Below are 27,190 nucleotides of genomic sequence, written 5' to 3' on the forward strand. Positions count from 1 at the left end.
CGCCCTTTCCTGCCCGCAGCTCAGTTCCGCCGTGCCCGCCCGGTGGGCCCCTCGGCCCCAGAGCGTTGCCTCTTTAACGAGCACAGTCCGGGTCGCTCCCTGCCCCTCCCGGCCCCTTCCCGGGCGTGCGCGCGCCCGCCCGTCCCCCGCCCCTCGCTGCCGCCCCAGCTCGCGCTGCCCGGGCGGGCGCCGGCCGCTGGCGCCGCTGCTGCTGCCGCCCCCGGGGCGCGAGTCCGCCGCCCGCCGCCCGGGACCCGGCGAGGGGCGGGGGGCAGCCCCGAGCCGGCCCCGGAGCCCTCCCCCCCCCCGCTCCGCTCCCCGCTTCCCGGGAATTCGGCTCTTTGCGCTCTGCCAAGCCGCCCCGGGAGCCCCGCCGCGCCGAGGTGAGAACCGGGGGTGGGGGGCGGGGAGGCGGCGGAGGAATGTGCGGGGCTGCGGGGCGGGGAGCCGGGGTCGCAGTGAGCACCACCCGGCGGGGGCCGGGCCGAGCGCGAGAGCCGGGATCATGTGCCATTTGTCCCGCGGAGGCGCAGAGAGGTGCCAGGCCCAGGGCGGCCGTCGGTTGGCTGGACAGGAGGACGGGGTCCGCATGGCCGCCCAGCGAGGCCGCAGCGAGGGCCTGTCCGAGGACTGCGGGTGGGCAGGGTGCAGGTGGCCGGAAGCTCCCTTTCGGGTCCGCCGGCCCCACCCCAGTCCCGGGCACTTTCCCATAACCCACTACCTCCTTTCGCCGCACCGGCCAACCCCTGTCCTCCTCCCTGTTCCTCTGCCTCATTATACCCCAGCCGTGCCACCCCGTACCCCACCCCATAAGCGGCGAGGGCATCACCAGGGCTTGTCCCTATCAGTGGGTCAGGCGCTAGGGGTCAGGGCTGTATTTCCTGAGGCAGCCTCGGTGATCTCAGCTGCTCCTTTCCTGTTCTGGGACAGAGCAGCCCCCTCACCGCTCCCGTGCCCTGCCCAGGAAGGCTGGTGAGGCCGGGCCCAGCATGACAGCGGTTGGGGGTCTTTTGAGGTCACGTGGGGTTTGACATCCCTGATACCTCCTCACAGTCCTCCACCCTCCTGTCCATGGGCGTGGGCTTCTCAACCTCTCTTCCCAGGGTGTGGGCACCCGATCACCCACATTCCTGAGTTCCAGCCTGGCACCTTCCCCAGGGCAATGGGTGCCATAGCACTAGCCCCAGGCAGGGGCTGGGACTGGCCTGATTCCTTTCCCCCACCTTCCCCCACCCCCATAAAGACACAGGTATTCTGGGTTCCCCAAAACAGTGGAGTGCTGGGAGTTGGTAGGGATAGAGACAGGATGACCCCACCCTCCCCTGCCCATTGTCCTAGATCCTGGGGAGGAAGTGCTAGGCGCTGGACAAGGGGTTTGGGACCCACAAGGCAGGCCCTGTGGATCCCAGGCCTGGGCTGCCTCTCCACCCTTGAACTTTGCCCATCAGCCCTCTCTCCCCTCTGTGTGTGGCAGTGTGTAAGCCCTGGGTGGGAGGTGATTTCTACTTCTCCCTTGCTGGCCCTGTGAGGAGTTTTAGGGCAGGCTCTGTATTTGGGATTTTCTCTCCTCTCCTCTCTCTCCTGGGCTCCTGATTTGTCCTTTTGCCCCAGAGCACCCCTCCTTGCCTGTTTGATATTCTCTGCCTTTCCTTCCTTCCCTCCCTTTCTTCCCTTCATAGCATGGCCTCAGTCTTATCTTCTCTCTCTCAGGTCCCTCATTTTCTTGATGTCTGTGGCTTTGTGTCCCTCCTCCCCCTGCTTCTCACCACCCTCAGCATCTCTCTGCCCATGTATCCCTTTTTCTGAACCATTCTCTGTTCAGCCTCTTTCTCTCCCCTATCTGAATGTTCAGTACACTGGGAGTGTTGAGGAATAAAAATATCACCGCCCCTGTCCTTGGATTCACATTGCATTCAGTTGCTCCAGAGGGGCAGCCGTCCTTACCTTTCCCGACATCCCCCCCTCCCTTGCCCTCCAGCCATATCCCAGACAGGTCTCCATCTCTGGAGCCACAGGTACCTCCTAACCACTCTTCCCCCACAACCAGGGTTTCCCCCACAGCCACAGCTGGCGTGGCCAGGCCCCAAGCATTGATGGGGCTCCCCCTGCAAGGGCCGGTGGCAGCCAGAACTGATACAGCCCCCCTGGTCTGGGGCCAGCACGCCAGGTAACACTGGAGCGAAGGCCCAGGTCCCTGTGAGCTTGAGATATGGCTGGGGAGAGAGGCAGAAACACCTCCGGGAAGCCCTCAGGAGAATGGCATTTGGGAGGAAAGCCAGGGGGGCACAAACTGGGTTCTCGATGGGCTGTGGCCAGGGAAGGGGGGTGGGCAGGCCCTGGGAGAAGGTAGGAAGCGAGGTTGGGTCCCCCAGCAGCTCTCACCACCCCTTCTTTGTCCTCCAGCTGAGGAGGGTGGGAGTATCTGGAGCCATGGCTGGCGCCTCGGTGAAAGTGGCAGTGAGGGTTCGGCCCTTCAACGCCCGTGAGACCGGCCAGGATGCCAAGTGTGTGGTCAGCATGCAGGGCAACACCACCTGTGAGTGAGTCCCAGGGGCCCGGCTGGGCTCGGCCGGGAAGGCCGGGCGTGCCCCGCGGGAGGAGGGCAGTGCTGGGCACAGAGCAGGTGCTAGCTGTCAGGGCGGGGGCTGGGACAGGGTGGCCTTTTACTGCTCCTGGCCCCCGGGAAGGGGAATGTTGGCCTGGAGCCTTCCCTTGCCCAATCCTAGGAGGCAGCTCCGAGGGGGGCGGGTCCTAGGAAGCCAAAATTAGCTTTGGTGACTGGAGGGGGTGGGGATTATTAAAAGGGAGAGATGAACTAGGACAGAGGTGGGGAGTGGGATGCTTAGATTCCAGGGACTTGTGGGGAATGGGAGAGATTGGGGGTACCTGACCTTGGCTCTCCTGTCCCGCCAGCCATCATCAATCCTAAACAGAGCAAGGATGTTCCCAAAAGCTTCACCTTTGACTACTCCTACTGGTCACACACTTCGGTGAGGTTGTTGGGCTGGGGGAAGAGCGAAGCAATGAGGGGCAGGGGGTTTAGGTCCTGAGGAGGGGCCACTGCTGGGAAATAGGACCTCCAGGGGTGAATTGGGACTGGGTTAGGAGGATCAGGACTCCTGGGTAGGGGTGGTAGGATCCTTAGGTTGTGAGTGGGACCGGGATGGGGGAGGTAGATGCCTTGGGATAATTAGGACTGGTAGGGGGCTGGATGGGATTCTCAGGGATGATTAGGAACATGAGAGGAGAGGAGGAGACCAGGACCTTTAGTCAGTTACCTGTGATGAGGCAGGGCTCTGGGTCCTAGAAACTAAGGACAAAGTCATCCAGGGCCCCCTGCTGTCTTTCTCTGCCGCCCTTTCACCCAGGCCGAGGACCCCCAGTTTGCATCTCAACAACAGGTGTATAGAGACATTGGAGAAGAGATGCTGCTGCACGCCTTCGAAGGCTACAACGTGTGCATCTTTGCCTACGGGCAGACCGGGTCTGGGAAATCCTACACCATGATGGGGCGGCAGGAGCCTGGGCAGCAGGGCATCGTGCCCCAGGTACACACTAGCCCTTACCTCCCCTCCAGGGGAGCAGGGATAGGAGTCGAAGGGTGACAGAGCAGATACCTGGCTGTTTGAGGCAGCTAGTGATAGGGGGCGTGACGGGGGTAGGGGCTGGCTGTTACCCAGCATATCCAGGGCTCTATGGGGAGGGGTCTTTGCCCCCACCCAAGATGGTGAGGCTCAGTGAGGAGCCAAGGCTTTGGGGTCAGTAGGCCCTGGGGTTGAGCCCTGGCTGCACCACTTAACCATTATTTTACCTTGCCTCATAATTACTTGTGAGCACAGTTCCCCCTACAAACTGTGGGCCATAGTCAAGGCACTGCCTGCAGGAGCAGCCAGTTGTGGGTCTCTGGGAGCTGACATAAGTCCCTCTGGCTGGGCAGCACAGCTGCTTGTGCACAGGCTTCAGAGTCAGGGTGCCTGGTGTGCATCCTGACTATTAGCCTGTGGCCCTGGGCAAGTGGGAACCTCTTCGAGATTCAGTTTTCCCACTCGTAAAATGGGAATCCCTTCCTCAGGGCTACGGTAAGGGTTAGGCAGGGTGTTGTGGGGCGGGGCCTGGGCTGGTGCTGGATGCTATGGGGGTGTCGAGAAACAGGAGCTACAGATCGCGTCCCTGTGCACCCCCCTCCCCAGCTCTGTGAGGACCTCTTCTCCCGCGTCAGTAAGAACCAGAGCACCGAGCTGTCCTACTCTGTGGAGGTGAGCCCACGTCTTGGTGGGGGGCCAGGAAGGGGCTAGTTTCCCTGGGCAGTGAGGCAGGAGGGCAGAGAGGTTAAGACTGAAGGCTGTCTCTAGAGTCAGGCGGCCTGGGATCCAGTCCTGGCTCTGCCAGTTCCTAACTGACTTTGGACAAAAGTGATTTAATCTCTCAGTGCCTGAGTGTGCTCTGCTGTGAAATGCCTCCTCCTGGGGTTGCAGGGAGAAGTGAGTGAGCGGGCATATGTGAAAAGCTTAGCCCTGTGCCTGGTGCACCACAAGTTCAGTATGCGTTAGCTGCCGTTACCTCTGCCATGTCTGGAGGGCTTTACAGTGAGCGTCGTCGTCAGCCTCACTGCTGGCTTTATTATTTCTTACCTGTTTCTCTCAGGTGAGCTACATGGAGATCTATTGTGAACGGGTACGAGACCTCTTGAACCCCAAGAGTCGGGGCTCTCTGCGGGTGCGGGAGCACCCCATCCTGGGCCCCTATGTGCAGGACCTGTCTAAATTGGCTGTGACCTCCTACGCAGATATTGCCGACCTCATGGATTGCGGCAATAAGGCGCGGTGAGACTGGACGGTGGGGAGGAAGGCAACCAGGGCTGGCAAGGGGAGAGGCAGGGCCCCAGTGACCCCTCCCTCCCCTCAGGACTGTGGCCGCCACCAACATGAACGAGACCAGCAGCCGCTCCCATGCCGTCTTCACCATCGTCTTCACACAGCGCTGCCATGACCAGCTCACTGGCTTGGACTCCGAGAAGGTGGGACACCCCTCCCCCCAGGGACAGTGACGTGATGGGAGGGGCCTTGGTCCTCTGTGCCATCCATGCTGGGCTGAGTGCCCCCTCTGTCTGGATTCCAGAGCCCCTGTGCTTGTGCTGTAGGTCCAGTGTGTTAATCTTTTTGCTTGTTTGTCCTTGCTAGACTTTTCAGGGCAGGCCTCAGAGTAGGCATGGAAATATTTATAAATGAATAAGCGGATAAATGAATGACCATCCACTTTCTCATTCTTGTCTTTATGTACCCTATGTTCTCCTGCTGCTTTCCCTCGCCCCTCCCGGCTTTTCTCCTTGCCGGTTACCCGAAACCCTGCTTGGTAGGTATCCCCCTGATTTCCCAGTCGTGCACGGAACCCAGTCACCTCCAGCCTCTTTCCTTTGACCTCCAGGTTAGTAAGATCAGTTTGGTGGACCTCGCTGGGAGCGAGCGAGCTGACTCCTCAGGGGCCCGGGGCATGCGCCTCAAGGTGAGGGACTCTGGGGGAGAGGTGGGGCAGGGTTGGGGGCTGTGAGTGGAGGTCTCTAACCATAACCCAGGGAGAAGAGGAGTGGGGATTGGGTCCGATTGGGAGAAGAGGGTCTCACTCCTCACATTCCTCCTTCCTTTCTAGGAAGGCGCCAACATCAATAAGTCCCTGACGACTCTAGGGAAGGTGATCTCGGCCCTCGCGGAGATGGTGAGGCCTGAGGGTTGGCAAGAGAAGGGACTCTGGGAGAGGGGGCAAAGAGGGTGGCCCATCTTGAGCCCTTCCCCTTCCATCCCGCAGCAATCAAAGAAGCGGAAGTCGGATTTTATCCCTTACAGGGACTCTGTGCTCACCTGGCTGCTCAAAGAGAATTTAGGTAAGGGGCTCCTCCTCTTTGCTGACCCTGCCACCATCCCACTAACCCATTGAGCTGTCTGTCAGCTCAAACCCTGCATTTGTCCCAGTGACTCTCCCACTGACCCAGGGAATATCCTTTGAAGACTTCCTGAGGTTGAGACCAAGGCCACACTCTTCCTGCCAAGTAAAGGACCTCAGTGACCTGATAGCCCATGACCCCTCTTGAACCCACTTCCACTCCTGACTTCCTCCTCTTCCCACCGATCTGTGACTGTCCCACACGTCTCTGATGTCTCCTGACCTCACCCGCCTCGCGCTGACTACCAGATTTCATGGTTAGCTCCATGAGCCTTGGCTTCACCCTCCTTCACACAGTGACCCTAGCCAACCCTGTTCCTATGCATTAAGACCTTCCTGACCCTGCGGTCCAGCCTGATTTTCCTTAGGACCCAGTCCTGCTAAAGCTTTTCCTTCTCCACTCATAGGTGGGAACTCACGCACAGCAATGATTGCAGCCTTGAGCCCGGCTGACATCAATTACGAGGAGACCCTCAGCACCCTCAGGTGGGGCTTTGCACTTTGGCAGGGGAGGGGCAGCACACAAAAGTGCCAGGAGACCAGAGGCCGAATCCCCAGTGGGACCCTGCACTTGAGATAATACCTCGAGACCTGGGAGGGAGAGAGGGCAGCAGGCAGCAGACCAAGGCTGCCCTGAGCCTGGCCCTCACCCACTCTGGTCCTCCCTCTGCACCCCAGGTATGCCGACCGCACGAAGCAGATCCGCTGCAACGCTGTCATCAACGAGGACCCCAATGCCCGGCTGATCCGAGAGCTGCAGGAGGAAGTGGCCCGGCTGCGGGAATTGCTGATGGCCCAGGGGCTCTCGGCCTCCGTCCTGGGAGGTAAGGGCTCCCGGGGAGGGACAGCTGAGGGATGTCCTATGACCCACCTGCCCCTCCTTACTTGCTTTTGCCCAGTCCTGGGACCAGGGAGGGACCACCCACCACAAAGCCCTTCATGTGCTCAGTGACATGGACACAGATACGGAGAGGGGTCTCGTGCCGCTAGATGTTACAAACCTAGAGGAGGGACTGCTTCTCCGGAGGAGAGTCAGGACTCAGAGGGACCTTGGCAGGCTCCTGGAACTAATAAAATGGCAGGAGCAGGAATGAACCTCAAGTCCTGAATTTTTGCTTTAAAAAATAAATCAATAGGAATAGGTTGGTGGGTTAGAGGTCTCTTCTGTTCTTTCGTTCTTTCCTTTCTTTCTCTCTCTCTCTTCTCTTTCTCTCTTTTTTTTTTTTTTTTTTTAGGAAGTACTGGGGATTGGATCACTGAGCTATACCCACTCCTCTCTTTCTGTCTTTTAATCTTACTCTGTTTAATTTAATTTAAGATTTCCAAGACTCTGGATGCAGCATAATTAATGACAGCATAAGAAGTCTTTGTGGGCCTACCCTTGTTAACTTGAGACTTACAAATAAATATCAGAAAAATACTGGTTAGAGATAAATCACCGATCAATAATGAGAACCCAAGAGAAACCAAGCTTTGTTATTTTCCCTTTTAAATTTCCCAGAAGAATTTAAATTTGCAAAGAAAGCTAGGGTATAATTAATTGAGGTAATGTGTATTTAAACAATGATCTTGCTTCAAATTCTACTTCTTGTTTCAATAGTCTTTACTCTTCCAAAAATATACTTTATTATAAAGTTATAAATGTCTCTTTGTCACATCAGCTTTTATTTTGAGAGTTAAAAAGAAAAAAAGAATAGGCTGGTGGGATACCTGCCTTGGTAGACTTTCTCATACAAACATTAGCTGCCCATAAGCTTAACAAAAGAAAGGTTTCTAAAATGTAATCTCACTTATACAAAGCAGCTGCCGTATTAGAAGGTGTGTCATTGATATTGACCAGGTCAAATAGGGACTCTGAATTCTGCACTGGGGGCCGTCCTATTGAGGGCAGTCAGAGGCTTGAAACTGTGTATGGAACAGTTCAGGGAAGAAGGATGTCCATTCTTGGAAAGAGAAGGATAGGCTGCCTTCCAGCTTTTGAAGGGTGGTTATGCAGAAGAAAAAGCAGTGTAGCCTCTTTTATCCCAGTGGGTAGAACTAGAAACAGTAGACCCGCATGACACCGGGCAGATTTCAGCTCAACATAGCTAAGAGCTTTCCGACAGTGCATGTCATCTAAGAATGGAAGTAACTGGCTGCCTCATTCAATAATGTGTTCTCCAACTCTGGAGATGCACAAGCAGATGCCGAATGCCCGTTTGGCTAGGCTGTGGTAGGAGCGCTTCCTGCCCGGTGGGAGGTTGACCAGATGTTTTCTGACATCCTGTAAAGACTCATCCTCTGTGAACTTCCTGCCGCTGTTTCTCTGACCAACTCCATCTTTACTTTTTCTACCTCCCAGGCCTGAAGGTGGAAGAGGGGAGTCCTGGAGGTGCTCTGCCAGCTGTATCGGCTCCCCCTACCCCAACTTCACCCTCGTCTCCCCCTGCACACAATGGGGAGCTGGAATCGTCATTTTCCCCCAACGCGGAGCCCCATATTGGGCCTGAGGAGGCCATGGAGAGACTGCAGGTGGGAAGCTGGAGTGGCAAGGGTCTGGGGGTCTGAGAGGAGGGGGCTGCTGGGACTGTGGTTCTTCCAAAGCTGGGAGTTTAAGAGGAAGAAGGAATCCTGGGAATAACATAGCCCCAGAGTAGGTGGTTATCCTAGACAGTCCCGATCCCTGCCTGTCCTTGTGTCCCCAGGAGACAGAAAAGATTATCGCTGAGCTGAATGAGACCTGGGAGGAAAAGCTACGCAAGACAGAAGCACTGAGGATGGAGAGGTGTGAGGGGCTGGGGCCAACAGCTGGCCCGCTGGAAGGGAGGGTCAAGCCCTGCAGGGGTGGGAAGGTATCGGCTATGATGATAAGGTGAACATTTGCCTGTCTTTTGCCCCCAGAGAAGCATTGTTGGCTGAGATGGGGGTGGCCGTCCGGGAGGATGGGGGAACCGTGGGCGTCTTCTCTCCAAAGAAGGTGAGTGAGTGTCAAGTGAGGAGACCTGCAGAGCTGGATGCTGAGAGAAGAGGGTTGGGCGCTGTAGGGTGGTAGTCTCTAAATCGTCCCTGCGTCTTCTCTGTCTCCTCCCCAGCGACCTTCTCTGTCCTTCTGACAGTCAGCCCGAGTCGGGTGCCTGTGAGCAGGGACTCTAGGGAGCAGGGAGAATGACAGGGTGCCTGTGGTTAGGGGGATTTCAAGAGCTGCTCAGAATCTAGGCATTTACAAACATAAGCATGCACATGTGTCTATTACTTCACACATAGAATTTATCTCTGGAGGGTTCATAAATTATTGGCTCTAGCAGTTACCTCTAGGGAGGAGAGTAACTGGGCAATTGGAGGCAAAGAGACATATACGGAGTCTACCCTTCTGTATGACTTGAATTTTGTAGCCTGTGCATCTATTACCTACTCAAAAAATCTAACTGAAAAGTACATTTTAAAAACAGTAACTCAGGAAAATAAGACTAAAGGGAATAGAGGAAGGAGTAACCACTAAACTGTAAGATGGGGATTGTAAATGCAGTGAGGCATCTATACATGGAAGGAAGCAGTAGTGTGGCCTAGAGACATATGGAAATTTGCTCCCTGGAGAAGGTGGTTTGGAATGTTGAGCCTGAAGGATAAATGGAATTTGGGAGAGAGAAAAAAGCAAGGAGAACATCAGGCTGAGCAATCACGGGATGTTGGCAATCTTTGGGCCTCATGTTGACACCAGTGCCTGCCATGTGCCTGTCACCTGCTCAGTAAATCTTAGCTGAGAGAAAGGGAGCAGGGTGGGAGTGACCAGGCTCAGTTGGAGGCAGGAATGATATTCAAAATATTTAACAGCCAGCATGCACAGGAACTGACCAATCAGAATGATGCTGGCTATGGACAGCCAGCGCAGCTGGCCTGGTATATGCGGAAGAAGGGACTGTGGAGGGGCCAGTTTGAATAGAGCAGGACCTTCCATTCCTACTGACTGAGGCATCTATCAAGCCTGTCTGGTCTATGGTACAAAGCAGAATAGAATCAGGCCCTAAATCAGATACACGGTGCCCTGGGTCACTGGGGGCTGCCTGGAAGAGGCAGGTTACTGGAAGGAGGTCCCTCCCTATTTGGTAAGGCCTGGTCTGTCTGGAGACTGCATAAGCAGGGATCATTGAACAGGGATCTGAAAAGGGGAGAGTGGTTTGCTTGCCTGGCGGAAGGCACTGTAGATAAATGGTTGAGAGCAGCTGGTTGAGTATGAGGGCCCTGGTCCAAGGCTGGGAACCCAGGGCTTTGGGGTCCTTCCTTCCTTCCTTCATTCCTTTCTTCCTCCCTCCCTCCCTCCTCCTCCCTCATTGTTTGCGCTTGCTGTATCTGTTCATCGTCCTTGTTTCTTTAGGACACACCAGGAACTAAACCCAGGACCTCTGACGTGGGAGGGAGGCACCTAATCGCTTGAGCCACCTCCATTCCCTGCTTTGTTGTCTCTCATTATGTTTTCTTGTGTTTCTTGTTGTGTCATCTTGTTGCATCAGCTTGCCGCACCTGCCCTTTGCATCAGCTTGCTGTTTTACTCATCTTCTTTAGGAGGCACTAGGAACCTCTGCTCCCTGCTTTGTTGTGTCTCTCATTATGTTTTTTTCTTGTGTCTCTTGTTGTGTCATCTTATTGTGTCAGCTTGCCACGTCTGCCCGTTGTGCCAGTTCTCTCTCTTCTTTAAGAGGCACTGGGAACTGAACCATGGACCTCCCATGTGGTCGGTGGGAGCTCAATCATTTGAGTCACATCTACTTCCTTTGGGGTCTTTCTGAAGGAACTAAACTTTCCTGGAGCCTAGCCAGATTTGGGATTTGGGGGTCCTACAGATGGCTCTTGATATGACTTCCAGCCAGCCACCTGGGGGTATCTGGAAGCTGGGGCGCTTCCACCACAGTTGCAGGATTGAAGAAATGATCAAAAGTGGTGGGGAAACTGATGGGTTGCCTGTTTCTTTCCTGGAGGACTTGCTACTGCATAGGAGATGTCACCCACTAAAGCCTGAGACCAAAGGGAGGGCATTTGTTTTGTTCTGATTACTCTTTTTGAAAAGGTAGTACACACCAGGGAGAACTTTCAGGTAGTATTGAAAAGTTTGTAACATAAGAAGTAAGTCTCCTTCCTTCCCAGTTCCTCTGTGCATGTACAGGCCTGTGCTATATGTAATTATACGTGCATGCACACCTGTAGAGATGTACAGGCTTACGCTATATGTAATTATACATGCATGCACACCACAGAGAGCCTCCTTGATGGTAGTGGTGGCATACTGTGTTCTGTACACTTTGCTTTTCCCACATAGCAATGTATTATCAGCATATGAGGCAACTAGTTGTCTTCAGAATATTATATTTCATAGACATAGGATAATGTATTTAACCATCTTTCTACCCATGGACGTTTAGGTTGTTTCCAAATCTCTGCTATTATACTCAGTGCTCCAGTGGATAACCTTATAAATAGATCCATCATCTGTCAAACAAATAGAAGTAGAGATTTTGGGTCAAATAGCAGCTATCTAATAATTTGATATATATTGCCAAAGTGCCCTCCAGCATTACAAACATATCAATTTATATTCCCAAGAGCCACTCATAAGCGGGCCTGTTTTCCTTCACCCTTGTCAACATCCTGTGTTATTAGACTCTTACCTCTGCCTATCTGATTGGCAAAAAAAGGTGTCTTTGGATAGGTTAATTTTACATTTTTCTCAGGATATTGAGGATGAGCATAATTCTTGCATGTTTAAAGACTTGTGCATTTCAGAAAAGAAAGGTGTTAGAACATCCAGAGGAGGCAGGTTTGGTGGGATGATACCAACCCAAGAATGGTCGGATGGGGAGTTGGGGTCTGATGCCAAAACTACAGTTTGTCTCGGACAGAGCAGAGACCCTTTAGGGAAAGCCTCCTCCAGCTGGGCCAACAGCAGTCCTCAGTGCTTCTTCAGTCCGTGATTTTCCAGCCTGGCTCAGGAGCATCCTTCCCCCACCCCCAGCCTTGCCCTCAGTGACTTCTGCTTATCTGCCTTACGTATTGGGCTTCTAGGTAAGGTTTCATTTGAACAAAGAATCCCAGGGCTGAACAAAGATTGAAAAGCACTGCCCTAAATTATGTCTCCTCTCCCCAGGGATAGATTCCTTTCTGCTTCCAGAGCCCTTGGTGTTTGCTGTTCCCAGAGCAGGCTGAAGCTGCAGGGCAGGGGGAGATGTGACATCCCTCAGGAGAAGAAATGTCTCAGCAGTGATGGTTGGGTGCTGGCGGAGGTGGACTCATACAGTGTGTACCGTGTCTAGTGTGGGCTCAGCCTCAGCTCACTGTTCAGTGTGGGCCCCAAACAGAGGCCTCAGCTACTGGCTGTTTTTCCCCTACAGCCTGTGCTTTGCTGCCCCGTGCTTTTGCGCAAACTCTTCTTTTCTTCTGGATTGCTCTTCCTTCTGCTTGTCCACGTTCTCCTTATTCTCAGAGACCAGCTCAAATGCTGCATTTTCCATGAAGTCCTCCTAATTCTCCCTCAACTCCCACAGTTCTTCACCTTGTTCTTCTTTGCATGCCAGTCCTTCACAGAGCACGATGGCACTCAGCTCTCTGGGAACAAGTGAATGAAGGGACCAAGCGAGGGAGGGAAAAGATCAGTAACTCCCTGAGGTGTCAATTCTCACTTGTAGCAAGGTTTCCATGCCGAGTCTTACCTCCTGAGTTGACTCTAATCTCCTTACTGACAGGACAGCAGCATCTGGGCTTGACTTGTCTCTGGGCCCCTTCTAGCACCTCCCTGGGGTCTTTGCACGTAGAAAACCTTTGTCAAGAAGAGGCAGTTGGAAGGCTTAGGAAAGCTTCACGGAGGAGGTGGCATTCGAGGCCGGCGAGAGGGACGTGAAGGCAGTGAATGATTTTGACAGGTGTGGGGCGGGTGGGGCAGGAAGGGAGGCTGTTCCCAGCAGAGGAACACACACGCGGTCAGCTCACGTGGGTGGTCGTGGATGCAAGAAGCTTCTGGAGTGAGTGCTGAACAATTTTTTGAGCAGGAGCACCCAAGAGGAATGAGGGGCTGGACACAGAGCTTGAACAGGTGGGTTGAGGCCCTGATGTGGAGGAAGCGATGCCAGGGTAAAAGTTGGAGCTCAGGTCAGGAGGCCCTGCGGTGCCAGCTGGAAAAGTCTGAGCAGAGAAGCGATGTGGTGTGGTGTGAGCAGGAGTCGGGGAGACCCGTGGAGGTGGGGTGGTGCAGAGGGGCTGGACCGATGTGGGCTGAGGCACATGCGGTGGGGAGGGAGTCCTGGCAGCTAGTGGTATGAGGCCACGCGGTGGGGACCAGGCTTGTGTGCTGCTCTGGGTTACAAACCAGAGGAGAGTGGGACTGTCATTAAGGGAGGCACAGAACTCAGGAAACGGTGCTTTTAGGGAAGGAAAGAAGCTGCGTGTTCAGCGCAGAGCAGCAGGATGATCAGCCAGGTGTGAGGGGAGGATTCGGCAGGGACAGCACCAGGCAGCTGCTACAGTGACCCTGAAATGAGGTGAAGCTGGTCTGGGGAGAGGTGGGGACCCAGAAGAGTTAGGGTGTCAGGTGAGAGAAACAGGTTGGTTATTTTGCATTTTTTTAAAAGCAGTTTTATTGAGATGTGTTCGCATACCATACAATCCATCCAAAGTTTAAGATCAGTGGCTTTTAGTATAATCACAGTGTTGTGCATTCACCACAAAAAATTTTAGAACAATTTCATTACTCCAAAAAGAAAAACTCCACATCCTTTAGCAGTCACCTCTTAATCCCTCTATCTTTGTTTGCTTTTAAATTGAAGTGGCACTTTGTAATTTTTAAAATATTATTATAAAAGTAATATATACTCAGAAGAAATTCCAGCTGTAAAGAAAGGTGGGAAGTACCAGTCCCCTTAGCCACCACTGTCTCATGCTCCAGGTGTTGCAAGATGGATTTTGAGGGAAGAAATGATCGGACTCGGATAGAGGGAGTATAGGGAAAGCAGAAGAGAGGGCAGCTGGGTTCCAAGTTTCCAGTCAGGAAGACTGGTGGGTCGAGGTACCTCTCAGAAAAGGGGCCTCGGGAACGCTTGCTGACTCAGGTCGGGGTGAATTTGTTGGCCCAGTTGTGTGTAAGGAGGGTGGGTTGGGATGGTGATGGGTTGGCAAAGGAAACAGGAGCAGCTGAGAGGCGGGAAGCAAAGGCACTCCTCACGTTCCCCAGGGTGAGCGGAGAGAGGAGGTGATGAGGGTGGGAGAGTTCTCCAAGCGTGAGGGGAGACGGGCAGCAGGCAGCCTGGAGAGGTGTCTACTGATGCTTCTTCCCCTCACTTCCTCTTTGTGGCACCCCAGGCTGGCTTTCGAGCACCTTCCCCTGACCGCCTTCTACCTCCCTTACAGACTCCCCACCTGGTGAACCTGAACGAAGACCCCCTGATGTCTGAATGTCTGCTCTACCACATCAAGGATGGTGTCACCAGGTAGCATATACTCAGTGGCCTGCAGGCCAGCCTCTCTTGGTGGGGTGTGGTTGCAGAGGGACAGCCACCGTGGTGATTCCCTTTCCTGGTGACCCCCCTGGAGACCCCACAGATCTCTGGAAAGATGTCCCCACCGCCCCGCCTGCTCTTGGGCTTCTTGAGATGTTGTCAAGCCTGCTCAGCGGCCATCCTGCTTCCACCCTCCAGTTTGGTTAGGGTGAGATGCTTCCTGGAACCAAACTCATCAACACTTGTGGGGTAGCTCCTGGTTTACCGGACAGAGTTGGTCGGAAACTGAGAGCACCTCAATGCTAGCCCCTGACAGCATTGTCTCGGGCATCCCTTGGTGGGAACTTCCCTGGGGAGAGAGAGGAGGGGACCATGGCCCCAGGCCCAGCAGCTGAGGGCAGGGGCTTCGCTGGCTGATGCTGACACAGCCATGGGACTCAATACTTCTGAGGTCATCTCCTTTAGTTAAAGGGGCGAGGTGCCCTTTCCTCTCACCACAGGTGTTTATGGGGTCCTTGGTGACCACTGGGTGTAGGGAGCGAGTCCTCAGCTGTTTAGCCCTAAGGGTGGGTAGAAGGCCCTCTGCTGAGAGCCCCATCCTACCCCAGGTGACACACAGGGAGTGACCTGGAGTCTCTGAACATCTCCCCTTTGCTTTCTCATGTGGTGACCCAAGACCATGGGCTTTGGAGTCAGGCTGCCCTGGGCTCAAATCCTAGCTTCACCACTGCTCAGCTGCATGACCTTGGGCAAGTTACTTCACCTCTCTGAGCCTCGGTTTTCTTATCTGTGAAATCAGAATAATTACACTCACCTCATTGAGCTGGATGAACTCATGCTCATAAGGAGCTTGGCAAGTGCCTGGGCATGATGTTCAGATAGTGTTGGCTGTTGCTTCCCTAGGGTCGGCCAGGTGGATGTAGACATCAAGCTGACCGGGCAGTTCATTCGGGAGCAACACTGCCTGTTCCGGAGCATCCCTCAGCCAGACGGAGAAGGTAATGGTAGGGGGTGAGTGGAGGGGTGAGACAGGGAGGGCGTCAGGTCCCATGGTCTGCCCCATGGCACTGAATACAGAGGCCTGGACTGGGCGCTGTACAGAGGTGCCTGCTGCAGGGCCAGGGCGTGCAGGTTCCCAAGGCAAAAGCAGAACACTGGTGCACAGAGGCTGAGAGCTTGGAGCAGTTGGGAGCCTGCCCTCCTCGACTTCTTTAGCCTAAAATAGCCTCCTGGTCATTTTTAATGAAAATCTGTATTTGTTTCAGTGGGATATCTGAATTTATCTCTGTGGTAAACCTGCTTCTATCCAATTGTGACTGCAAAGGTTTCTGGGAGTTAAACAGTCCACATATCCCTCTGGTTCCAAAATTTTCAGAGACTTTTGCCCTTCTATGGCCATAGCAGCGAAAGCTTTTAGGAACACTGGCCTTCAGGGTGAAGGTAGTAGCCTGTTGGACACGTCAACAAAATAATACCAATGTGGTGTAGGACATGTTTTGAGGTCACTGATTTTTTCTGGTTCAGTCACTTCAAAAAACTGATTGATGTGGGTCCAGTTAGGCCCAGGTGAAATCCTCAAGCTCTGTGAATACAGGTTGCTAAGGGAAGGCAGGGAGAAGGACAGGCTGCACACCGAGCTCTCTGTCAGCGTGGACCCTGCTTGCCTCGGACATCTAGAGGTGCCTAGGCTAGTGACAGAGAAATAGGGCATGCATGGTCAGCACAGTTGTAAAAATAAGAAGAAACACTCTCCTGGTTTACAACTCGGGCTGTTGGGTTTCAGTTTGGTTCAGTGTCAGCAGATTAAGGCCGGCATCCTGGTGTGGTTCACGTCCCCAGTGGCAGCAAACGCTTCTGGCGTTATGGGTTAAACACTGTTGAATCAGTACCGCCCAATGAGTTGTTCCCCTTCTGCAGTTACCTCCAGCCATGTGCTCAGGGAGACAGCAGAGCCATACAAGGCCCGCAGGCACGTGAGATGGGTGCGCGCTTAAATCACTGTCGAAGCAGCCAGTGGTGCTGTGCTCTAAGGGTTTGTCAGTTTGGGGCCGCAGTTCTCATGGCAGATTTAAGACCTCACCAGGGACAGGCAGAGAGGAGGTGGGGGGGGGGGGCACGGACAGAGAGGTGGAGGTGAAGAGTCATCATTCTCAGCTGTTGACCTTGAGCCTTCTCTCGTTTCCTCCCACAGGCTCACAGGTGAGGGAGGGAGCTGAGGTTCTCACAGGTTGGGTGATTTGCCTGAGACTGCACAGCAAAACAGGAACTGAACCCAGGCTCTCAGGCTCCAGGGGCTGTGCTCCAGGGGCGGCCTCAGGCCAGGTTGCTGTGGTTCATGGACAGGAGAAGGCTGTCCTCACCTCACCTGGCGTCATTTCCCTCCATAACACCTGTGCCCTTCTAGCTTGAGATTCTCTGCTTGTCTGCTTGTTTATTGTCTGACTAGCCAGGTGTCAACTCTGAGAGCATGGATTGTTGTTTTTTATCGCAACTGTATTTTCAGGCTCTGAAATAGTCCCTGGCACACTGTAGGTGCTCAGTGTATTTGGGAATGAATGAATGAATTTGGGGGCATGATGGGAAATAAGGAAGTAAGGTTGGGGCTAGACCGACCCCCATCCTATCCTTCTGCCACCTTGCATGGGGATGCCTTGAGCAGTCTCTACACAACTTCACCCTCTTCCTCTTTTCTCTCAATTCTGCCCTTTGAAATCCATGTCCCTTGCAAGGATCTACTCAGAAGTTGCCACTTTCACATGTTCATTGCCAGGCCTCTGCCTCTAAACTGAGTGCTCCACTGCTTTCTTTGTTCTCCCATGGCATCTAATATGACTTAGAAATTCCACGTTCTGCCCTGTGGACAGTTAATTCTAATGTTTTTCTGTTTCTCTATTACTTTTAGTATAAATAATAATAACTTTTGCATATCATTTCATGGTTTACATATTTGAGCCTTCCATGAACTCTATAAAGAAAGATTGGTTGTCCCATTTTATAGAAGCTCATAGAAGAACTTGCTTAGTGTCCCTGAGCTAAGGAGTTGCAGAGTCTGGATCTTTGGAATTCAGGGTTCCCTCTGTGATATAGGGCACCTCGCCCCAAGGGCAGGGGCCATTCTCATGCATCTCTGTGTCCCCAGCAAGTGGCAGGATCGATGGTTTGCAGAGGAGCAGCTTCATAGCTGTTTGGGTAGGATCAACTTCATCTTGTCTTATGAGACAGTGATACGTGAGCTGTGATTTGAGAAAATTAGTTAGATGGTAGTTTGCAAGATGTAGTAAGACAGATAGATGAGCTAAGAGCCTGGTGGAGGAATCCAGACCTGGCCAGGGGTAATGGGAGAAAAGAAGGAATGGAAACAAAGACAGAAATGACAGGGTCTGCTGACTAATTGGACACGAGGGTTGGAGCCTTCTGAGAATTACTGGTTTTTGAAGGTGCAACTGAGGGAGGGTGGTAGTGGGTGAGTAGGGAGCCACTGCAAAGGCTTCTGGGAATAGTAGTTGGGGCTCTAACCCTCCTTCTGCTCTTCCTTTCCTGTGCTGCCTGATACCAGAGGGGCCATGGCACCCCGACAGGTACTGGGGGTGGGCTCTGTGGTGCATGTCTGTGTTTTGGGGGGTCGATGCGAAGTGGGTGACTGTGACCGTGCCCCACCTTGCCCCAGGCTAATCTTTCCCTGTTTTCCATCTGTCTGTTCAGTGGTGGTCACACTAGAGCCTTGTGAAGGAGCCGAAACATACGTCAATGGGAAACTCGTGTTGGAGCCACTGGTGCTGAAGTCAGGTAGAAGTGCTGCAAAGAGGGTTGTGGGGCATGGCTGTAGGTGGGAAACCCGGGGTAGAGTTTTCTGGGTGAATCCTAGGGCAGGACCTTGAAATAAATAGGAAATGGCAAGAGCTGTGAAGAAGGAACTGGGGATATAAGAGTAAGGCACCAGGTCTCGAGTCTTCTACTTCCCCTGGGAAGCAGGAGAAGAGCATCAGACTCTCCCAATTCCCTCTGGCTCAGGGATAGGGGTGGCTCCTGGGGTGACTTGGGGTGACGGGAGAGAGGGTGGCAGGGCCCTTGGGAGCTGTGGCTAAGACCCTGTAAGCCCTGAGCTGGGGGTAGGTATGCTGCTATGGGGGAGCCAGTCCACGTTTCCCTCCTTCCATCTCAGGGAATAGGATTGTGATGGGCAAGAACCACGTTTTCCGCTTCAATCACCCGGAGCAGGCACGGCTGGAACGGGAAAGAGGGGTGCCCCCGCCCCCAGGACCACCCTCTGAGCCCGTTGACTGGAACTTTGCCCAGAAGGAACTCCTGGAGCAGCAGGGCATCGACATCAAGCTGGAGATGGAGAAGAGGTATGAGGAAGGCGTACCCAGGCCCCATGAACTGTCGGGCTGCCCCTCCCAGCCTCCAGCTTCCCCCTGGTGTCATCGCCCCACTGCGGTGGCTCCAGAACCCACATAGCTCCTCCTCCCCGCCCACCAGGCTGCAGGACCTGGAGAATCAGTACCGGAAAGAAAAGGAAGAGGCTGATCTGCTGCTGGAGCAGCAGCGACTGGTGAGGGATTGGCCGAGGGGAGCAGTGGCAGGGCTGGGGAGCCCTGGGGTTTTGCAGTGTGTATGGGTGAGAGGCTGGAGGTGGGCTGCGGGCAGCGGAGCAGCTTGCCCTGGCCGAGCTGGAGTGGGAAAGGGGAAGGGGACAAGGGGTCGGGGTGGTGTCTAGGAGGAAGAACGCTGAGAGAAATGTGATCTGCAGAGGAAAACCAGTGTTCAGGGAACTAAATTAAGGTCTTCCCAGTTCACCAGGGTTTTCTCAGACTCCAGTGTGTCCTGTGCCACCTTTATGGTTTTACTTATCAGAGCACCACCTGCACTGTTATTTACTTAAGTCTTTTCTATAAGTGGACTTTTAAATTTTAACCTCATCCTGAGCAATAATACGTATCCACACGATCCCGGACTTGGTAGACGACGGTTGGTGCGACTGCTCACTCTCGCTGTATCAGCCACTGTTCCAAGTCCTTCGTGTCCGTCATCCTCACACTGTACAGTGTCGAAGATGTTGTCAGGTTCACTCTGTTATAGACGAGCTCTGTTCTGGCAGGGCACACAGGACGGGGAGGAGCGGGACTGGAGCCCAGGCCCTCTGAGCAGGGCACTGGGCCTCTCTCTCTCTGGCCCCAGTATGCAGATTCCGACAGCGGGGATGACTCAGACAAGCGCTCCTGCGAGGAGAGCTGGCGGCTGATCTCCTCGCTGCGGGAGCAGCTGCCGCCCACCACGGTCCAGACCATCGTCAAGCGCTGCGGCCTGCCCAGCAGCGGCAAGCGCAGGGCCCCTCGCAGGGTCTATCAGATCCCCCAGCGCCGGCGGCTGCAGGGTAAAGACCCCCGCTGGGCCACCATGGCCGACCTGAAGATGCAGGCGGTCAAGGAGATCTGCTACGAGGTGGCGCTGGCCGACTTCCGCCACGGACGGGCCGAGATCGAGGCCCTGGCCGCCCTCAAGATGCGGGAGCTGTGCCGCACTTACGGCAAGCCTGAGGGCCCTGGCGATGCCTGGAGAGCTGTGGCCCGGGACGTCTGGGACACGGTGGGCGAGGAGGACGTCGGTGGCGGCAGCGGAGGTGGCGGCAGTGAGGAGGGGGCCCGCGGGGCGGAGGTGGAGGACCTCCGGGCTCACATCGACAAGCTGACGGGGATTCTGCAGGAGGTGAAGCTGCAGAACAGCAGCAAGGACCGCGAGCTGCAGGCCCTGCGGGACCGCATGCTGCGCATGGAGAGGGTCATCCCCCTGGCCCAGGTAGGGCCGCCCTGCTGCCTGCCCCGCCCGGCTCTCTCACTCCTCCTCCGCTCCCCTCCTTCCGGTCTTCCCTTTAGAACCTGAACCTCCCACTTCGGATTCCAACCTCCTTCCCCCTCTTTCTTTGTGTTTTTTAAAGAGACTTTATTTTTTAGAGCAGTTTGTAGGTTTACAGTAAAGTTACACAGGTGTAGTATTTGTCCTTTTATGTCGGGCTACACGGTGTCTTCAGTGTCCATCCATGTTGTAGCATGTACCGGCAATTCACTTCTTTTTATGGCTGAGTAATATTCCATTGTTTATCCATTCTTCTGTCGGTAGACACGTGGGTTGCTTCCACCTTTTGGCAAGTGTGAATAATGCTGCTCCAAACATCAGCGTGCAAATAGCTACTTGAGTCCCTGCTCTCAGTTCTTTTGGGTGTATACCTAGACGTGGGACTGCCAGGTCATATGATAATTCTGTACTTTCTGAGGAACTACTGAACTCTTTTCTACAGCAGCTGTACCATTTTACACTCCTACCAGCAAGGAATGAGTATTCTTGTTTCCTCCTACACTTATTTTTCATTTTCGTAGTAGTCCTTTCCGAGGGGTGTGAAGTGGTGCTCACTGTGGTTCTCTGCAGCTCTTGAACTCCCTGGGCTCGCTCCTAGCTCCAGGCCTTGCACCTGCCCTCCCTCTGCTGGAAAGCTTTCCTCCTAGATAGTCACCCAGCTTGCTGCGTCAGTTCCTCCCGGCCTTTGCTGAGATGGGAAATTCTCCATGAACCCCTTCCCATCCGTGGTGGCTCCCCTCCCCTGGCTCCCCATGGCCCTCCCCTGCTGCCTTTTTCTGGCATACTATATTTATGTGTGTGTATCCACACACACTCTCTCAGCTTTTACTTCAAATAGAATACATGTACCACACTATATATTTTTTATTAATGTGTTTATCAAATGTTTCACCCTCCTAAGATGTGAACTCCATGAAGGGAGTTTTTTTTTCCTTCTGTTTAGTTTACTGCTGTATCCCCAGGGCTTAGAACAGAATTTATTCTACAAATAGTCACTGAGTGCCTCCTACCTGCCAGGTGCTGTACCAAGCACTTTAGAGGTTTAACTCATTTAATTCTTTTTTTTTTTTTAAAGATACATAATTCTCATTTAATTCTTCCTACAACCAGCGCAGTAGATATGCTCATTATTGACGCCATTTTACAGACGAGGAAGCGGAGGCACAGAGGGGCTAGAAGCCCAAGACCCAGAGCCTACCGCTGGGAAGTGCAGAACCAGGCTTGGATCTGGACCAGCTGGCTCTTGAGCCTGAGCATCTAAACCAGCCCTTTTCTGCCGTCCCATCTCCAAGCCCTTCTCGGGACCCTGATCTCCAGCCCCCTCCAGGGCCTTCTAACTTTCCTTAGGACTCAGCTCTCCTCAAATCACTTTCCCTTTTCTGTCACCCCCGCTTCCTCCCAGGATCAGGAGGATGAGAACGAGGAAGCTGGTGAGGCCACCTGGGCGCCCCCGGAAGGGTCAGAAGGGGTAGAGGAGGCAGCCCCCGGTGACCGCACGCCATCAGCGTCGCCCTCAGCCCGGCCGCCCTCGCCACCCCTGTCGAGCTGGGAGCGGGTGTCACGGCTGATGGAGGAGGACCCCGCCTTTCGTCGTGGCCGCCTTCGCTGGCTCAAGCAGGAGCAGCTGCGGCTGCAGGGACTGCAGGGCTCCGGGGGCCGCGGTGGGGGGCTGCGCAGGCCCCCAGCCCGCTTTGTGCCCCCTCACGACTGTAAGCTGCGCTTCCCCTTCAAGAGCAACCCTCAGCACCGGGAATCCTGGCCGGGGATGGGGCCCGGGGAAGCCCCAGCTCCACCTCAGCCGCAGGAGGAGGTCACTCCCCCTCCAGCAACGCCTGCTCGCAGGCCGCCAAGTCCCCGCCGGTCCCACCGTCCCCGCAGGAACTCCCTGGATGGAGGGGGCCGAGCCCGGGGAGGGAGTTCTGCGCAGCCCGAACCGCAGCACTTCCAGCCCAAAAAGCACAACTATTATCCCCAGCAGCCCCAACCGTACCCGGCCCAACGGCCCCCTGGGCCCCGCTACCCCCCATACACTACACCCCCACGGATGAGGCGGCAGCGCTCAGCCCCTGACCTCAAGGAGAGTGGGGCAGCTGTGTGAGTCCTACTACCTGGGCAGGGGGGTCTGGCAGGGGCCCCGTGTTGGGAGGTGAGAAGACACCTGAGAAGCTGCTTCCCCAGAAGCTCTGGGGCAGGGAGGCCCAGGAAATGACAGAGAAGGTCCGAGTAGGTGATAGAAGACGTGGGGTGAGTGGGCTGGAGGCCGAAGGAGGGAAGAGGGCACAGAGCTGCCAGGAGCAAACCAAAGTGAAGGAAGAGAGAGGAAGCTGCCTCGGGGCCACCCCTTGCCGAGGGGGGCCCCACCAACGCTGCTATGGGTGGGGTGGGGGGCTGGGGGCTGCGTAGCCAGTGTTTGACTTCCTTTTCAAGTGGGGACCAGGGGGGGAGAACCAAGAGTGAGGCAAGTTCTCCTCCCCTGCCCCTGTCTGTCTGTCTGTGGTGGGTTTCTGTTTCCAGGGAGGTGTGGTGGATCCTAAGTCATTCCCCTCCCCTTCCAGGCCTCCTGCTATATCTGGGGGACCTGTCTGGTTTGGCTGGAGTCCCATGATGGTGTGGGACCCTTTAATAAAGGATAGCAAACAGGTGGCTCATTGTTTTCATTTGTTGCGTTAATGGAGGTAGAGATTACATACAGTAAGAGGCACAAATACGGCTCGTTTCCATCTTGTCTTAAACTGTGAATTGTCTCCTCTCTTCAGGGTGTATAACCGGTTCTTTTTTTCCCTTTTTCACTTACCCAGTGTCTCCATCTCAACCCCCATCAGCGCGCTCATTGTACTGGACAGAGCAGGGCGGGAGGGGGAGCGAGCACATGCCCAGCTGGCTGTTCCCGGCAGGCCGTGGTGGGATGTGGGGCCGGGGCTGGGGGAGAAGGTGGGTTCTGCCTCATTACATCCCTTCACCTGTTTCAGGGTCTCCCAAGTAGCCGCAACGTCCCCGAATTCTGTCTTGGCAGTGTGGGTCACATCTGCTGTGTCTGTCCCTTCAATCTGGTCCTGTTCTCAGGACCAGGCTCGGGGTGGGGCACGTTCAGTGTTCCGGATGGAGTAGTGTTTATCTTCAGATTTTTCTCAAGAAGCCTGCTGCCTGCTTGTTTTAATGTTCTGACTTGAAGGAACAAGCCCATGTCAGTGCCACATTGTCAAGGTTTTGCCCATTAGATCTTATCCCTGGTCTGCCTTCACGTCGCCAAACTCAGAAATCCCTATGCTTTCATCCTGGTCTCAGGGAGACTTGCACTTGAAAATCTGAGCTGCTGCTTTGCAGCTTCCTCATGTCGTCTGAAGGTGCAGCATCCAAAACCAGACATTGTCCTAACTGCAGCCAAACCACAGTTTACTCTTGGTTCCCATGTGTGGATGCTGGCTACCTTTTCCTTGGCAGCTTGGACTGCCAGGTCTTCAGGGACCTGTTGACAGTGACCCAAGATCTGGAATGTAATGGATATTTTGGCAACAGTGTTTACTGGACCAGTTTATAATCTGGTTGGGGAAACTAACTGAGAGCAAGGAAGCGATAGAGTACACAGTTTTGTGCAGTTTGGGGCAAGCTGAGTGGAACAAACTGAGTGCTGTGGGAGTCAGGATGAAAAAGCACAATATTTTAAAATGCAGTTGGATTATTTTCCCCTAAAATCTCTGTCTTATATAAATATGTATTGTCTGTCATTTTTAAAATCCTTCTCTCCAGGCTTCCAAGTCAAATCTTTTTTTTTTTTAATTAATTAATTAATTTAATCCCCCCCCTCCCCCGGTTGTCTGTTCTTGGTGTCTATTTGCTGCGTCTTGTTTCTTTGTCCGCTTCTGTTGTTGTCAGCAGCACGGGAAGTGTGGGCGGCGCCATTCCTGGGCAGGCTGCACTTTCTTTCGCACTGGGTGCACTCCTTGCGCGTGGGGCTCCCCTACGAGGCAGACACCGCTGCATGGCAGGGTACTCCTTGCGCGCATCAGCACTGCGCATGGGCCAGCTCCACACGGGTCAAGGAGGCCTGGGGTTTGAACCGCGGACCTCCCATGTGGTAGATGGATGCCCTAACCACTGGGCCAAGTCTGTTTCCCCCAAGTCAAATCTTTAAAATCTACATGGATTTTGTCTAGATTTCATTCTGAGAATTTCCCATTAACATCTGTGCTACTTGTGCTGTATGTATACACACATTTGGCATATCATTTAATCCTTAAAACAATTCTGTAAAGTAGGTCTTTGTCTCCATTTTTCAGATGTGAAGGGGAGCAGATGTAGCTCAGTGCTTGAGCACCTGCCTCTCATGTATAAGGTCCCAGATTCAATCCCTTTTAAAAAAAAAAAGGAGGTACCATTTTTCAGATGGGAAGACTGAGGTTTCAGAAGATTAATGAATTGCCCAAACTATAAGTTTGTATTTTGAAATAATTTCAAATGTACAAGACAGTTGGAAAAGCAATAAAAGAACAATACAGAGAACTCCAATATACCCTCTACCCAGATACCCAGATTTACCAACTTTTAATATTTTGCCACATTTGCTACATCCTTCTATCTATATCTGTCACCTATTTTCTAGACTTTTAAGAGTAGATTGGGTAGACATAAGGCTCTAATACATTTCCTAAGAACAAGGACATTCACTTAGGTAGCCACATTAAGTGCTTTATCAAGATCAAGAAGTTAACATTGATAGAAAGCTTGCAGTCTATATTCCAATGTTTTTTGCTTTTTGTTCCCCCCCCCTTTGCAGCTTTTTTTTTTCTTGCTGTCTGCTCTCTCTATCCATTCTTCTGTGTCTGTATTTATTTATTTTTTATTTATTTCTGCCACCCCTGCGGCTTGCTTGTTGTCCGCTCTCTCTGTCCATTCACTGTGTACGCTTCTATGTTTTTGCTTTTCTCCCTTTTTATTGTGTCACCTTGCTGAGTCGGCTCTCGGAGGCGCCGGCGAGCCTGCCTTCAGAAGGAGGCCCCAGGACGCAAACCCAGGGCATCCCACGTGGTAGACGGGAGCCCAACTGATTGAGCCACAGCCGCTTCCCTATATTCCAATGTTTTTAGTTGTCCCAACAATGCTTCTTTGTCATTTCCTCCGCCATTATTAGATCCTGCCTAGGATCATGTTCTGCAGGCCAGACAGTTCTTAAGTGGCAAATTTAGGTAAACCTGACTAAAGCCCCGACTGCACCTCGTGCCTCTGGGACGTCAGAGACCACCTTTATTTCTAGGAAGCATGTTGCCTTCCCCCCACACCAAGTCTTAAGTATTTCTTGAGTCTGCCTCTAATTTCTGATGTCTTCTAAGTTGCCCTCTGAAGTGAAAGCCGTTATTTTGTGGGTCTTCTCCAGAATCACAAGAAAAGTTACCGTAACTATCTGCCAGTTTTCTAGTTCACTCAATGTGGACATTTTTACAATTTCACCCTTGTTTTCCTTGGAAATTTAGGGTATTTTTTTGTTTGTTTTTAACAGTAACTTTTTTTATGTAGTCATTTTTTAAAAAGATTTATTTATTTATGTGTTTATTCATTCATTTATTTATCTCCCCTTTCCCCCTTGCCCCCAGTTGTCTGTTCTGTGTCCATTTGCTGTGTGTTCTTCTGTGTCCGCTTATATTTTTGTCAGCGGCACCGGGAATCTGTGTCTCTGTTGCTGCGTCATCTTGCTGCCTCAGCTCTCCGTGTGTGTGTGGCACCACTCCTGGGCAGGCTGCACTTTTTTTTGCGTGGGGCGGCTCTCCTTACAGGGTGCACTCTTTGCGCATGGGGCTCCCCTATGCGGGGATACCCCCACGTGGTATGGCACTCCTTGCGTGCATCAGCACTGCGCATGGGCCAGCTCATCACACAGTTAGTAGGCCCTGGGTTTGAACCCTGGACCTCCCATGTGGTAGGCGGATGCTCTATCCATTGAGCCAAATCTGCTTCCAGGTATTTGTTTTCTTTCTTCTTTTGGAGACCTCTTTCCTGTTGCTAGTCATTCATTTAGACTTTCTGTTCTGTCATCTTGAATTTTTGTATCTTGAATACTTTTGGGGATCTCAATACTTTTTTATGCTTTTCCATATTTGTAGTTTCTAATCTGGTTTAGTCTGAAAGTGTTTTGTTCTACCTTTTTAAGATTCAGTGTCAGCAGCTACCTGATACCATTTTGGTTGAGATGTACTGTGGGGAGTTTCTACTTCCCGTCCCCAAAGAGCTACTAGCTCTTGATCAATCACAAACTCTGTCTGACCATCATCTTATTCCTTCACTGGTGGCCTGGTTGGGTGCCACTGGTATCCTGCTTCTTACACCAGTAGAATTTTAGGGAACACCACAAAAAGCAGGCTGACTTTAAGAATCTCTTTAACACAATCTGGCCCACAGGCTCTCCCCATATCCCTGGTACTCTGTACTGCCTCATGAACATCTGACTCCCCAGCGAAGGTTGGTTTAACGTTCGCCTCTCCCCAGGTCAAAGGCCGCAGCCTCTGCCTTATCATACAAGTTCTCCCTCCTACCACCTGCTTCTGTCTTTCTTGAAACGCAAGAGGAGATTGTAGCACCATCTGAATAGTATGTGTCATCTAAAGGTCTGGTCACCAGATGCGTGCGGTAGAAACTATTTCTCTCATCCCCAAACAATTCCACAGTTTTAGGAGCTGACATTAAACTGCAGGTCCCTGAAAAACTTATCAGTCAGGATTTCCAAATCCACACCCCCAACTCCTTCCTCCCTCCAATCCCTCCTCCCTGTGAATCCTTGGAGAAGGATGAATATGCTTTCGGATACATGGGAAGGTCTTTTTCTGAGCTCCTATACTCCTAGGCTGAAGCTGGCTTCTTGCCTTATCTCCCAGACACGTGGACTGGCCTGAAAAATTCTCCTGCCTAACAAGCTATAACGCTTCTAGTGAACGAACATGACTGTTAGCTACAGT

The 27,190-nt window shown here is 53.1% G+C and overlaps 1 protein-coding gene across 1 annotated transcript; it reads left to right on the top strand.

The window, feature by feature from the left end:
- The first annotated feature begins 256 nt into the window (after window positions 1-256).
- KIF1C (kinesin family member 1C) lies at window positions 257-22,889 on the top strand. The gene is made up of 23 exons (XM_058283700.2): window positions 257-383; window positions 2,048-2,167; window positions 2,404-2,536; window positions 2,914-2,990; window positions 3,369-3,548; window positions 4,191-4,256; window positions 4,645-4,823; window positions 4,906-5,017; window positions 5,425-5,502; window positions 5,647-5,712; window positions 5,803-5,878; window positions 6,345-6,423; window positions 6,616-6,761; window positions 8,279-8,448; window positions 8,622-8,701; window positions 8,818-8,893; window positions 14,305-14,384; window positions 15,297-15,391; window positions 18,096-18,179; window positions 18,556-18,742; window positions 18,873-18,945; window positions 19,572-20,189; window positions 21,649-22,889. The coding sequence occupies exons 3-23, from the start codon at window positions 2,431-2,433 to the stop codon at window positions 22,342-22,344; spliced, it is 3,324 nt and encodes a 1,107-aa protein (XP_058139683.1). The 5' UTR covers window positions 257-383; window positions 2,048-2,167; window positions 2,404-2,430; the 3' UTR covers window positions 22,345-22,889.
- The last annotated feature ends 4,301 nt before the right edge of the window (window positions 22,890-27,190 follow it).

This window comes from Dasypus novemcinctus, chromosome 21, assembly GCF_030445035.2.
Source record: "Dasypus novemcinctus isolate mDasNov1 chromosome 21, mDasNov1.1.hap2, whole genome shotgun sequence".
NCBI lineage: Eukaryota > Metazoa > Chordata > Mammalia > Cingulata > Dasypodidae > Dasypus > Dasypus novemcinctus.